The sequence below is a fragment of the Colias croceus genome, chromosome Z (assembly GCF_905220415.1).
Source record: "Colias croceus chromosome Z, ilColCroc2.1".
In the NCBI taxonomy this organism is placed as follows: Eukaryota; Metazoa; Arthropoda; class Insecta; order Lepidoptera; family Pieridae; genus Colias; species Colias croceus.
In genome coordinates, this window is record NC_059568.1 from 4,876,800 (window position 1) to 4,891,994 (window position 15,195).

General features: G+C 30.8%; 1 protein-coding gene across 1 annotated transcript in view; it reads right to left on the reverse strand.

Annotated features, from left to right (window-relative positions):
* The window catches only part of LOC123705280 (glutamate receptor 1-like), a 152,510-nt gene that overhangs the window by 76,898 nt on the left and 60,417 nt on the right, over positions 1-15,195 (reverse strand). The window contains exon 3 of the mRNA XM_045654000.1: positions 6,734-6,880. Within this exon, the coding sequence (XP_045509956.1) occupies positions 6,734-6,880 (147 nt within the window). The remainder of the gene's footprint in view (positions 1-6,733; positions 6,881-15,195) is intronic.

Below are 15,195 nucleotides of genomic sequence, written 5' to 3' on the forward strand. Positions count from 1 at the left end.
TAAGACGGTAAAGATAAATTGATGCAATCTGCTGATATTATAAGTTATTCCCTTTATACATCTATACAATATTAGTAAAAGCAGTTGTCATTAATTGCGACATTTATATTCCGTTGGATATATCTTTGCTTATTAGAACAAAGAACTTCTCAGAGTTTCTGGTCTGGTGAATATTACTGTTAAATAAGCAACTGTAATATAGTTTAATCGTATATAAAAGCATTCACTTTACATACATACATACTTTTGTATGTTTGTTATTTATAAATCTAATCTCAGTAATGGATTGGCAGGATCTAAAACCTCTAGCTTGGTCTGCGTTAAACTTCGTGGTTGGTACACTTTTTGTATACGTCCAAAAAACGAAAAACCACTGAGCGTAGGAGCATCACATTTCGATCTTATAGAAGCCGTACGTTGAAAGATTAAAGTGTAGGAACTTATATTTATTATATTTGTTACGAGAGGAATAACGATACATGATAGCATTGACAATAGACTTGAAACGTTCTTTAAAGGAATAGCGAGGAAAGTATTAAGTTAGAGTTCTCTAGGTATTACATACCCATTCTAGGTACTGTTTTTATTCGAGCTTTAAAAATATATTTTTAATGTTGCATAAAGATAATTTATCGTTGGCATAATCAACATCACCACAGGAATGAACATAATATACGAATATTTTTGATATAGGTGTAAAAGCATCTCAAAATCAACAAATAAGAATACATTTTGCCACTGAAAAAGGTTAAAAGCGTTTATGAAAGTTTGAGTGTCATCACAGCAAAGCCAATTCCGAGCGTCACCTATAGAAGCAATCCTTTTGATCACACAGTAGCCTCTCCAGGCATTAAAAAAGCAATTTATTCTGACGTTTTCAAATTACTCGAAAACAATGAACTCAAATCCGTCACCTGTACACTATACAGTTTACCTGTTGCTCTCAAATGCAATTTGGGCAACTCTATTTCACAATAGGGAACGAAACAATGAATGATAAAAAACAACGAGCCTTTACATTGGAATTTATATAGAAGTTAGAAACGCGGTCCCCAGAGGACACCCGAATTAGGTTCGTAACGTATTTTTGGTGAAATAAAATCGAAACGTTAATATAAGACTCTAGAACGTTCCGATAAGATTTTGTAGAGATTTGTTGGTATTTGTAACAATTTACGGTATTTCTTAGAAGCGAATGTGTTTTTGTTTAGTTGATATGTCCTCGAGTTTTAACATATCAGTATGTATCACGTATTGTCTTAACGTAAATGGTTTTCTGAAATACCTATTACGTGATATTACTTTATAAGCTCTAGGGCTTCTTGCGATGGATAGACTTGATATCAATATTTATACAGAATAACTACAATGTATAATATTGTACGCACTCAAACTAATAAACATATTTTAATATGTAACTTTTCCGCAAAAGCACAATGTTAAAAATTAAATTAAATACTCTCGAATAAACTAACTAAATAAATTCGAAAACCTAATTACAAAAACGGTCAAAATACTCGTGAAAGTAGGCCATAATTACGCGTAGATGAAGAGTTTTTACAGACTTTGCGAATACGTCTAATTAAACTATACCTAACTAGTTGAGGCCACATAAGGTTGCAATTAAAAACTTTTTAGTACGTGGGTGTTTGCAATATTCTTGAGTTTAATCTTTCTTCAGTTTGAGTTGGAGTTTGCATCTTTCAGCGTAAATAAGGTCACGCCCCAAGTGAATGTGGAAGAAGGTGTAATACCTAAAAAAGGGGAATTTTCAACCAGTTTTCAAATTAATCTCAAAATATAAATTAAGGGATTCATAGATTTTTACCATTCAAACTCAAACTCAAACATTTATTTATTCAATTAGCCTTCTTTTAGAAGCACTTTCGAATAGTCATTACATATTTTTAACAATTACCACCGATTCGGAAAGCAGTATCTATGGAGAAGAATTGGAATTGTAGGTTTGCAAAGCATTGTGGGTAAAGAAACACATGAAACATTAATTTAAAAGGTATGTTTGGCAAATGTTGCGTAGATACTCGTTTACATGCGTTATATTTTCTAAAATAATTATTAATTATGGTCATTGAATTGCAGTTAGATTATACGATACAGGAAGAAAATAAATATAATTTAATTATATTTATTACATCGTTTGAATGCATGGTGCAACTCAATTGTGCCAAAACGAGTCTTCGAATACCCCTGATTTTCGCGAGCTTTACGCAAAAATACAGTTGCAATATAGCCAATGTATTTTTTTGGGAATTCCAAATGTTTAGATATTTGTAAATTTTTCGTACCAAAGTTTTACCTATTTGATCTGTTGAAAAAACAAAAAAAAAACTAGAATACCCGTCAGCAGTATTTGTATACGATCTGGGCCAGCCTTTAACATCTAACACCGGCCGACTTTTTCTATTTTACTATATTTTTGTGAAAATTGTTTATACTACGAATGTAAACGGCTTTTTTAACTGAATATCCACTGCAAATCATTTTATTTTGAATTTCAAAACCATCCACCCGAATATAAATTATCCAATAGGCTTCATGTCAATAAATATAATATTATTACTTATTATACTTTGTGTATATTTACCGTGGTTAAATCAATTATGTATTTATTTTGTGAAACATATTTAATTTTTGCGTAGAATAGATGTATACCCATGTTGCGATAAATGTAAAAAAAGAGGACAGCTTAAAATAAAAGAGATACAATATAAAATGTAGTGTATTATTGTAATAACAAGCAGCTTTATCAAAAATAAGGATTGAAAAAGGAAAATAGCGTTTCTCTTTCGTTGATTAAGTTTACGAATGTTTCATATTGAGGTCAAAGTAGATGTTAGTGTATTGTTTGGATACGAATATTAAAATTATAATCATATGAAATATATTGGTATTTTGTCGTTTAATAGGGTCAATACTTATGAGCTGAAATCTATGGTTCATGAGTTTCATTTTACTGCAATTTACTTGTTTTCAAATTTGCGAAAGTTTTTGAAATTTTAACAAACGAAGGTATGCAACTTAGCATTCAAAAATAATGTTTGAATAGTGATATTAAACCAGGTTTAAAAGCTAAGTGAAAATAAGCAAAGTTAGAAAATTACAGAAATTTATTTCTGTAATTTAAATTAATTTCCTTCTTTTCTTAAAGCTATAAAAACGCTTAACAGACAAAATAAAACTGCAATATAACGATCAAAATGGATTATATTAGCATTCAACGTTCGTATTAAAGTCATACAAAGAGAGGCCGGTGGCTTCACTAAACACCAACACTATACATCCGCATCTTTTGATCTTTTCGCCTTTATTACACATAAATACCGAAATACAGCCATATTTCGCTGTAAACGAGTTTGTTTAACTTTCTTTTAAAGATCCCCGATATTAAAGTTTGCGTAAACTTTGTATTTTTTTCATAAACTCTTCCTTCGATTTGAATACAGCTGGTAATAGTACATTTAAGGTGTCGATTGAAATATACTTGTGGAAAAAATGTTTACGAAAGAAAATGTTTATAGCCGTTGTTGTTTACTTGTCCATTACTACTTAAAATAATCTATACCTACGCATATAGAGATATTTTACAATCTATATGCATATTAAAACAAACTTATTCGTTTTGTCGTATCGTTGTGTCTTTATTAATTTTGTAAGACTTTTTAACGTCCCTGTAATTTAAATAACATAAAAAATTTACATTGTTGGACATGATTATAATAATGCCTTAATAATCCTAGATATGAAAGTCGCATTTTAATGATAGCACCTAGATAATGTTATATATAATTTTGTTTTTGCTTTCCTAAAAAGAAGTGATTACAAACATGACATAAATAAGAATTTTCCTCACCATCGTAACATCCCGTTAAAAATAGATAAGTAATCTACGTAATAATGTCAACATTCTATGAAGAATATTGCTCGAGATGTCTATAAAAATAAACATCAAAGTGCGCATAATAATAGAGTAGATAATAGCTGCAAATCTTATAACGGCGGTGACGGACAAAAAGAATGCTTCTTTGTGGAAGCGTGAAAGAGGGGACAAGTATAGGGCAGTTAGGGATTTCACTCTCAAAGCTCAAAGTGTTTTGATCAGTCCACCGTGACGGGGCAAAATAAAAAGATATCACCGTGTTGCATTTAAATGAAGCGCTCGTTGAGAACACCGCAAAGAAACTTGGCTTCTCGCTTTAAAATTGCGTTATCTTTATGAATTGGAGGAGGGAAATTTCCCTCCGATGTATTCTTATGTGAAATAGATTTCGGTTTAAAGAAAATTCGTATGTAAATTGTGAGAGGTTTAGAAAATCTGTGTGTGACAAGATTTTTCCTAGAACATGTAAGTACATGGCTCGGGAGAAATTATATTTGGGTTTCGTAATTTTATTTGTGAGATGAAGTGAGTTGGGAGCTATTGGCTAACCTAAAAATAAATCTCATTTAAGAGAAAGCCCTAAGTATGAAGCTAAATTATGATTGTGCGCAAAAACGATACCCTGTGGGGTCTTGATTATTATCTAAGTATGCCGTAGGCGTCCAACCATTGTCCCATACAATCCAATATCTTTAACAGTATACAAATCGATACTAATACAATCATTTTGGAATCTAACATCTGGTTATTATTATTGGCAATATCGTGACATGAATCCGAATTGTATAATTGATAATAATAATCGTTCTAGTTTATCTTATGGGACGTATTTCGTTGTGCTAATTGTATGAAATTGAAACTCACTAATATTAATGTTGCGATTACTGAATTGTTAAAAATATACCTATTGTCGATTTAATACGCGATTTACTACATTTTTTTAGTATAAGTTTAATTCTGTAATTTAAACCTTACTCTGCATGGCAATGTTGATGCAGGCTATATTATAGGTATATCTTAAAGAGGACCAATCATAGCCCCGTAATAGCTGATTACAGCCAATAATGCTATCCAGATTATTGGTCGCAGCGTTGTTGCTGGATATTTATTGCAGGAAATTAATTAGGAATACTTCGTGCTAAAGACAGCAGATAAATTAAGGTTATTGGAATTTCGTATAACGTTATGAAATACTTTACCGCGTTTATGACTGAAGACAGTTGTATAGATATTAATACGTTGATTTGTAAAAAATATTGTGAACTTTTTCACGAAATCTTTTGAAATTTTTATTTTTATTGAACTAAGTAATATTTATTTATATACCTACTTCATTAAGTAAATTACTTTCCAAATATATAACTATATATTTGGAAATGAGAAATTATTGAAATGTTTACAGATTAGTATTATTATATTTAAATAATTATAATATTATGATACAGTGCAGTGAAAAATTAAAAAAAAGACGAATTCAAAAAAATTTGCTCTATACTTAAAATTTTACTGAAAGATTCGTTGATTGATGAACGTTGTATCTAAATGTAAACAAAAATCTGATATAATTCGTTAGCGATAACTCAAATTTCATACGACATTACGATTAGCGCAAGTCACGTCTGTTTGCGCAAAAAGTTTCCTTGTTTCTGTCGACAATGAATGTCTCAACTCAAAATGTTTTGTATTCGAGTGTAAATAAAATGCAATATAAATCATCCTTTCGAGGTGTTTCGACAAAAGTCTAAACAGAAGATTAATTACAGTTCAACAAACTCGAGAGCAAAATTCAATAATACAATATAAAGTTCGTGACGTAAATTACTTTTAAGTCCGTTTCATTAAGTTCTGTATTATTTCGCGTTTTCTACTCTAGTTCTGAATGTGATACATCATTTTCGTTTTAGCTAATCTATTCTATAGTGAATACTTTATGTATGACATTCTATTTTCAGCATAGCATATAATAGCAGAATATCGCCTTTTCTGCTGCCCAATTTTAAACAAGTTATTAAAAAACATACCATGAAAACATGAACCATTCAACACAAAAAAAAACTCTTATATTTAATAATAGAGTATGTAAAATAAATAAGAATTCATACCATTTATAAAGATGCCTACACATTCACTTTTCGCTATGTTTTCCTTCTCTAAACTATCCCGGTAAACGTTAAAACTAACATGCACTCTAATTTTAATCATAACAGTAGTATTTGAACTATCGATTAATATTGCCGTAATTACTGAAATATCATTGCTATTGATTCTGTTAATCGTCTAACACCTACAGTCAATGGGGTACTCAAAAACCGCAATTTCAAGCCTGCTATAATATGCATCTAAAATTAATTAGCACTACAAGAATTTAATTTACGGGACGTTATCACAATGAAACTGTAGGCAGAATATTTCATTACTATATTACGGGATTAAGTACATATTTATTGAAAAGAATTAATGTGCTTACAAAGGCGATAGATACTTTTTAAAATATAAATTGATAATTTTTTTTAAGAATAAAATATTTTTTTTACGCATGCTCTTTGTATTTTGTAACAATAAATTGCTTTAAACTTTTTAGTCATACCATTATTTAGTATCTGCCCATATTTATCATCGTAATGAGAGTTTTTACTGCTTGAACAAAACTATTGCCTTCGACCTCTTCTAATTCTCGAGCAATAACTACGTGGTTGCCTGGGAGATATTTCTTCCAAAAAAGTATAAGTTATAAGTTATTACTTATGCTACGCTTTGTGTTTCCCTGTTTTTTACCTCCTATGTTATTTTGTAAAATTATTTTATAAAGTGTTTATATAAAATAAATATACTTACTCAGCCGCGAAAGCTTGTACACATCAGCGGTGTTAATAACGTCTATGTAAAGCTGAAACTCGGTTGGTGCTTTCTTGGAATTGTACATCATCATGGCCGTTTTGAACGCGTTCTGTACTTCATCGGAATCCTTCTCGAAAATCAGACCTGGGAATAAAAAATATACTTAAATTTACCGATTTAATAGATGAAATTAATAAAAAGAAATAAATTAATTTAAAGAATTTCTTATTCACATGGAAACAAGTTTGTTAAAAAAGATATCGGTTTATAATCAGAACTTTAGATAACATTGTCTCTTATACGCTCTTATACATTAGTCCGCATAATATTGTGAGGAATACTTGATGGTGTTTCTCGAACAAAAGCTTTATAATTCACCTGTGCACTAAAAATGTATTTGCGTATTATCGTTCGTTTCGATGAGAAATAAATGTCTATAATAGGAAATTGTCTTTATAAAGGATTTAACATGATTATTTCAAACCCGATGTTTTGATAGCATATCTGTGAGAATAAATAGCCTTCGATAAACACCGCGGACAATAAATGCAAGCATGCAAATAAATCTTAATATTGCTATATTAAATTGCTCAAAATTAATCACTATTAACGAATATTTTCAGATATTTCCCTCATCATCATATTTCAATATTTTGAATTTTAAGAGCTGATATCTCCTTCATACACCTATACAACTCCTTCATATATCATACGTAATTGAACATCCACAACCCACACATCAGAAAAGCAAAATGTCCATCACACGATTCTCAATTCGTATTGCATCCACGTCAATGCAATCGTCAGGTCAATAGCCTGTATGTCAACTGAGAATTACCTTTAAATCAGAAAATAATCTATCTACACTATAAGTTAGTAATATAATATAATAAAGATGAAGAGTTTGTTTGTTTGAACGCGCTAATCTCGGGAACTACTGGTCCGATTTGAAAAATTATTTCGGTGTTAGATAGCCCATTAATCGAGGAAGGCTATATAAGACGAACAGGAGCAAAGCCAGGCCAAAGCGGGTGAAACCGCGAAGCGCAGCTAGTACCTGATAAATCTGCTCTATGACTTTACCTCCTTTGGGAGTATTTACCAGCGAAGACATTTACTTTCATCTGAAATCTGATAATTCGAAGCATTGCGATAGAAATCTCTGAGAAGGTCTGGTTATGGACTATTCTTATCATTTGCAGACGTCTTTTAAAGTTTGATGCAGAAAGGTTGCACAATTTTATACACCAATGCATCATAACATTGCTTATTAAAAGTTCTCTCCGATATTATTTATGCAAATGCGGATGAACCTGAGTTTTAGAAGAAAATTAAAAACTGGCGTGAGTTCATCTTGAGTTTTTTTTCTTTGATATTTTCCTGTTATTATTATTTAGCAAGTTTTTCTACTGAAATTTTCTTTTTCAGAGAGTTCAGAACATGCATCTAGTCGGTATTTAAAACAATTTATTCCTTATTCGTACACTAGTAAGAGTTATTTTTTGTTTATAATGGATAAACTGAAAAACTGCTAATGATACACGAATTGAAAGCTTCTCCGGATTAATAAGTTTTTAAAGATTTGGTCCTAGTTCAACCTAGACAGAGCCCGGGCGAGTGACTAGTCATATAAGTATTGCATTGATTACAATATGTACATTAGTTTTTATGTTAATATACCATGCATTTGCAATACAAATTCAGCCATTCATATATCTAATTTATACGATGTGTGAAATGTTAATCTTTATAGCCCAGTAACGCTGATTCATATCAAAGTAATACAAACAGTATTACCGCAAATTATTGTGATAACGTGTACATTCGCATTAAAATTATCAACACAACACCAACAACTATATAACACCATAATGTGATTAGTAATCCAATAATATCACAATTAAATATTCCACGCAAAACTATTTTAATAAGAGATATTGGAATGAAGCGTCATTATCATAATGAGCTTAATAACATTGTTTATTTATGAATATTGAGGTCATATCTCATTTTGTGTCCACCAAATGCTGATACTCGGTTGCATTGTTTTTATTTGTTCAAACCAAATGCTTTTGCTTTTGCAAGTCGATTATATTATATGGCTTATATAGAGAGAATAAATGAGTCCTGTGAACTCTGGTTGGTGCAGATGCATTTTACAACTTCACTGATCGATTTACTTTGCAAGTTGTATTGACCTTCAGTGCCCTGCCAGCGAGGACTTTTAAGTCACTATCCGTAAACCGAAACAACTTTAGGTAATAAGAAAGAAATAAGGAAAATAAGAATTAAAGTTCCAATACATATGGTCTATACATAAGCCTTTTTATTACGTTTTCACTGGGGATTTTACCCAGTACCTTGGTTATGTTAAACAAGGTCACAAGAATATAAGGAATGTTTCATATTTTAGACTTTGAGCCAAAATTATTAAATAATATTACACTTGGTGACCTGCGAATGGGATTGATAGATCAATAAATTCAATCCATTTGAACCATCAATCTCTAATGGAAACAAAGCGAACAAAGCAACGAGCTTATGCAGTAAAAATAATAGATAGTGAATTGAGAGGGAATGGAGTTTTAGAGGGAATAGTATAATTGCTGACGATATGCAGTGGTCACTTAGTGGAACGTTTTATTTATAATCCTGAAAAATGTTATTGTCACGGGAAAACAAAATGGGCGTTAAGAAAAAAAAATGTGTTGAATTTGGATATTAAATAAAGCATTTGGGGATGGAACAATTATGATCAATTTTATCTTTTTACTATTGTATCTTTTTACGATTATCTAGGTAATGTTTTTGAAGGTTTTTCCTCTTCAGATATTAAAAATTCTATCCGTAGGCTTTTGTTTTTGTAATACGGATTAGATGGCATTATTTATTTGTCTTTCAAATGAATTAAAAGATCAGCCGAAATCGCATTAAAGCATTTCTTAATCTTATCACAAAAACAAGAATTACAGTAACAGATACGATGAGAATTCCTTAAAAAGCTTACGAAGGATTGCCTGGATTGCCAGTGTAAATATATAAAAGCAAAAAATAAACATTACACTGTGGGTTTAATCGGAAAATTTTATATTATTGCGGTCGGCACATATTAAAGATAAAAATATATTTAAAATGTCGAAGAACCAAAAAATTGGCCACGTTCTTTATTACTCAGAGCGAGCCAAGCGGCAGTTCGTACTTAAATATATTACAATATGAAAAAAAAAACTTTACGTGAAATATATTCTACTATAAAACGTATTCGGTCTCTTTGGCAGAGCGGTTATTGACGCATTACAATCTCTGCATGGATGTTTTATGAATATGATATCAAATGTATGGAAACAATTATAACAATGTTAAAATGTAACATGATTCCATGATTCTTTGTTGTAGAAATCGTGGTTAATATAAAGTTGGATATAGAAAAGTGATGATATTATATATTATATATTGGGCTTTTTTAACCGACTTCAAAAAGAGGAGGAGGTTATCAATTCGGCCGGTATATTTTTTATACATTATTATCGTTGTCTTTATTGTTTACAAAGTTTAAATCCTTAACAATTAATTTGATCCAAATTTTTTATTAAAAAAAAAACTCACTTAGCACACAATAAGGAAGGCTCAAAAAGTATTTCACATCACATAAGCTCCGTCTTAACCGCATATAGAATCCGGTATAACGAGAGAAGACTAAAGATGTGGTCTCAATAATTAATTAAGCGAGGTGCACATGCACTCCGCTCTCGACAGTATACACCGAAAACTTTCCTTATTTTTCACACCCCACACATGTAACGCATAGAGTTTTTGCTCCAAATCTTGTTTTCTATTCCCGAACGCTATTCGGAAACTAAACTACGAAGTTATTTCATTTGCTTCTTTTTTGGTCAAACGGCCAAGGGAATGTGTAACATTCTTGGATGTACGTTGTTAAATGTAACTAGATTTGATTGTGGATGTGTTATATTATGAACGATTCACTAGCATCAATAAGATATACTTAGTCAAAATTTAAAAGAAACTAAACAGGGTTTTTACAGTGCAATAATTAGTGCTTTTCTTTGTTGATTAAAAATGATTTCTAATCTCGGCTAATGTATAATATACATGTACATATATTTTATTCATCGGCCGTAGCCGTAGCTTTTACCTTGTTCTACACAATCTCAGTACAAGTTATATAGGTTGGGTTATACATGATTCTTAACAACGCCTCGATAAGACAACGGCGTTGTTACCGATTGGAACTAAATTCCTCTTACATAACCCTTATACCGTCGGGTATTCTAACAACAAAGATTCCAAAATTTTCGCTCTGATCCTAAGGGATACATTAAAGAGCTCGACAGCCAAGCCTCGGGCCAGCTTCTACAAAAGGGCAGCCGGTGACATTTGAGGATGGTAATGTCCTTTAGATTCGTTAGGATTGGGCAAAAGAATTTGAAACAATAATGGGTAAATGTTTCTACCTACGCTCAAATGGTCTTAAACATTTTGTTTATAAATGTTATTTGATATTATTTTGTACTATATTTGTTTATTCTATATTACGAAGGTATTTGTTTGTTTAGTTTATATGTTTAAGCGAACAATTTGTTTTATTTACTCTGCCATTTAAGTGTGTAATTAGAAATATCTAATAATTGGTTTCGAACTGTTTTTAAAGGTTTTCTATTTCATGACAAAGGCTTTACTAAAGAAACCTTTACATAGGTGATGGATTAAGGAAGGCGCTGACCACGTATGACAGTTTATTGAAAAATGATACGTTTTATTTCAGGCTGATCTTTGACGTTCGTTCTATTACAAAATCAGAATCAAATTATTCGTAAAATATAAAAAGAAAAGAATTGGTTGTTATGACATTGGCATTGTTTTATTAATGGTATGAATTTCAAATGTTAAGTTAACTTACTATGGGTTAACGTCATCAATATCCTACTTTAATCACACTCATTAATAAAAAAATAAATAAAAAAAAAATAAACGTATAATACCTACAAAGTTAAACTTAAATTTTCTCGTAATTTAATTTAATTTATATATATTACATATTATACAGTGTATTCGTAATTTTAATATTTTACAACTTAGACTTATGTGAGATATTTTATGCTCATAAAAATTGTAGGTTAAAAAAATATATGAAATAATGGGACGTAGGTAAATATCTTACTTTTCTATAATGATACTTGCCTCGATAAAGAAATTTCCATTTAGGTGTCTCCGTGTCTCTAATGGTAAAATACGATTTTATGTAAAATATATCTATACATATAATAAATCTGTAGAAGGGTCAATTCTATACATTGAAAATATTGAAAAAATAAATAGCAGGGGGTGTTACTGGATCGATACCAAACCCAAATATGTGATTAAAAAAATTTTTGTCTGTCTGCCTGTCTGTCTGTCTGTCTGTCTGTCTGTCTGTCTGTCTTTCTGTATGTTCAGGCATCACGTGAAAACTAACGGTTCGATTTCGATGAAACTTGGTATAATTTATACCTTATTATCCTAAGCATAAAATAGGATACTTTTTATCCCGGAAAATACGTAGAAAAAAATAAATCTTAATTTTTCCGCGCGGACGGAGTCGCGGGCGGAAGCTAGTCTAAAATATATTTTTATAACAAGCAAGTTTGTTACTTTCAAAGGGAACGTATTTTCGCCTTGCGTGTTGATACACGTTATTTATCACAACATGTATGAAAAATATTAGTTTTTATCGCAACTAATATTTTAAATGAGAATCTCTTTCTTTAGAAAATAGTCTGAACCTTGGAAACAGGCTACTTTATAATATCAACTAGCTTACCGCCCGCGGCTTCACCCGCTTTGTCTAAAACCTAATCAATTATATACTAAAATCTTCCTCTTGACTCATTCTATCTATTAAAAAAAACCGCATCAAAATCCGTTGCGTAGTTTTAAAGATTTAAGCATACAAAGGGACATAGGGACAGAGAAAGCGACTTTGTTTTATATTATGTAGTGATGATGATGTGATTCATTTAATACTCGATTCATAAGATTGATTTAAATGTTCCTTCCTTTATACCTTCCTATAGTCACGTACGTATATTTTATTATATATAGTGAAAAATAATATAAGAATATTCAATTATTTATTAATAAAGTTACAGGAACGAAATTTCAAATCAATATTATAGTACATTTTACGAAAGTATTCCGTAAAACTCTTTTATTTTGACATCACCTCACCTCAATTTACTTTATTTCCAATAAACTATTATTTTATCCTCAATCTACAAGACACCTTTCAAACGAACATGATATATCAAAGATAGTGTCAATGTTACCACAAAACAATTTAAAATTCCCCAACTCCCTCCCACCGAGGTAATAAATTTTTCAAACACCGAAATGGGGTCACAGAAGTTCGCGATTCATTTCCTATCATTTAATTCGAGTTCAACCAAACAGTAAGTGAGCAAGAACAATGGCAACTTTTGATTGATAAGTTCATAAATCTATACATGGGTTAGAGCAAAGTGCGAGTTGGGTAGGTACTTCATAATTTAGCTACATTATCGGTATTATGCTACCAATTTATGAAGGTCGAAGATTCTGGAATTTTAACGTCAGTTTTTGAAAACCTTAAAGATGTAACATTTGAGAAATATAATATTTAGTGTTCTAATACAAGTAATAAGACATAATATTTAGTGTTTCTTGCAAGTAGGTAATTAAGACATAGGTATACAATTAATAACAATTACCTGAATGGCACATTCAATGACTTCATTATTACAGTAATACCACAGAATACATAATAGTATACTCTAAAGTTCGCGATGAAAATTTCAATGCAATAAAATCGACAAAAAATATGAGAATCGGTTATACATGCCCGTTCCAAAGCCCAACTTTGGAATTTAACCCTTTCAAGCATTAGAAAAAAGTAAAATCGTGTATTGAAATTTCCACCTCTTAATAGAGTTACTAAGTATAATATTAACCCTCAGATTACACGTCCCTAATTAATGTACATAATAATTAATTAGTTAATACACCACCACTAATATTCGCAAACAAATTGGTTATCGGCATGTCATCATTACGACATAGTATAAATCAAGTTATTTAAAACTACGCAACGGATTTTTATGCGTTTTTTTATAGATAGAGTGATTCAAGAGAAGTAAAGCTAGTTATGAAATACAGCTTTCAAATGACCTTAATTGCTTCTCCTCTTATACTGCGTCTATTTATTATAATTTATATCGTTTTTTTTATCGAAGTCAAGAGCCCTTCTAATGTGATTAAATAAGAGCAACATGCACTTATTATGAATTATGACGTTCCAATGTTTTATTGGCTATAAAAAAGTTTTACGTTTTATTACTGTCATCTTTTTCTATGATCGATTTTTCTTCTTCATTTATTGTTAGAAAAAATTGAACTGTTCGATAAGTTAAGTTTATATTCATTAACTTAGTTCTAGTTCAATAGTAAAAATAAGATATTGATAAGTGCTATGCTTTTTTCTGACGGTTAAGATTTTAATAATTACATACATAGGTAAAGGTACATAAAGTTACGTAACTTATAAAGTTGTGTAATATCAAAATTTTCAAAGTAGTAAAAATGTTACGATGCTCGTATAACCCATTTTTTGAACAAACTAAGGGTAGAATACACGATCATTAAAGTAACTATTGCATATCGCTAGTGATTCATCTTCTATATAATGCCTTTGATGTTTGGAGAAATGTAACATTTCCATATCGCAGAACACATTTGAAAGTTGATTTCTCGATTCAAGATAACAATATGATGTTACTTGGCATTTTTTAGATATTATATCAAAACTTTATGATATATTTTGTGCATAAAATGTAATTGAGGAGTACTATTTGTATTTAAAGCTCAATTAACTTTAAAGTATTATAAATACATGCATATAGTAAATCATTATCATAATCCTTCTTTACTATGAGAGTAGCGCACCCTGTGCTGTCTGCATCAATACAGCTTACACTTACGGAAGATTAATACTGTATTCTTGTACACAAATCTTCCTTTATTCCTCCTATGTCCTACCATTATCACACAGTAAGGTATTACACAGGAAAACAATCCCTACTTCTCAGTTATCACAAGTCCTTTGTCAACTCTGGTTAGATCATTAGCTGCTGCAAACAATCCACTGGATTTATACGTAGCTATGATTGAACATCCTGTGAATGTGTGCAGAATGACGCGGTATTAATCTGTGTCTGTAAATAAATGTGAGGCGTATGTCAGTGTGGCGTCGTCTAGTCTCAGGAAACTGTAGCTGTACATATTGGAGTCACTCGCCAAATATGCCGAAATATTCCGGTCGTATCACCCTGTATATTTGTAGTGGGGTAATGAGATGTAGCTTGATTTTACTTTGATTTACGGGTGTAAATGTTTTGGGGGTTAAATTGGGTTAAGTTTGTATTTGA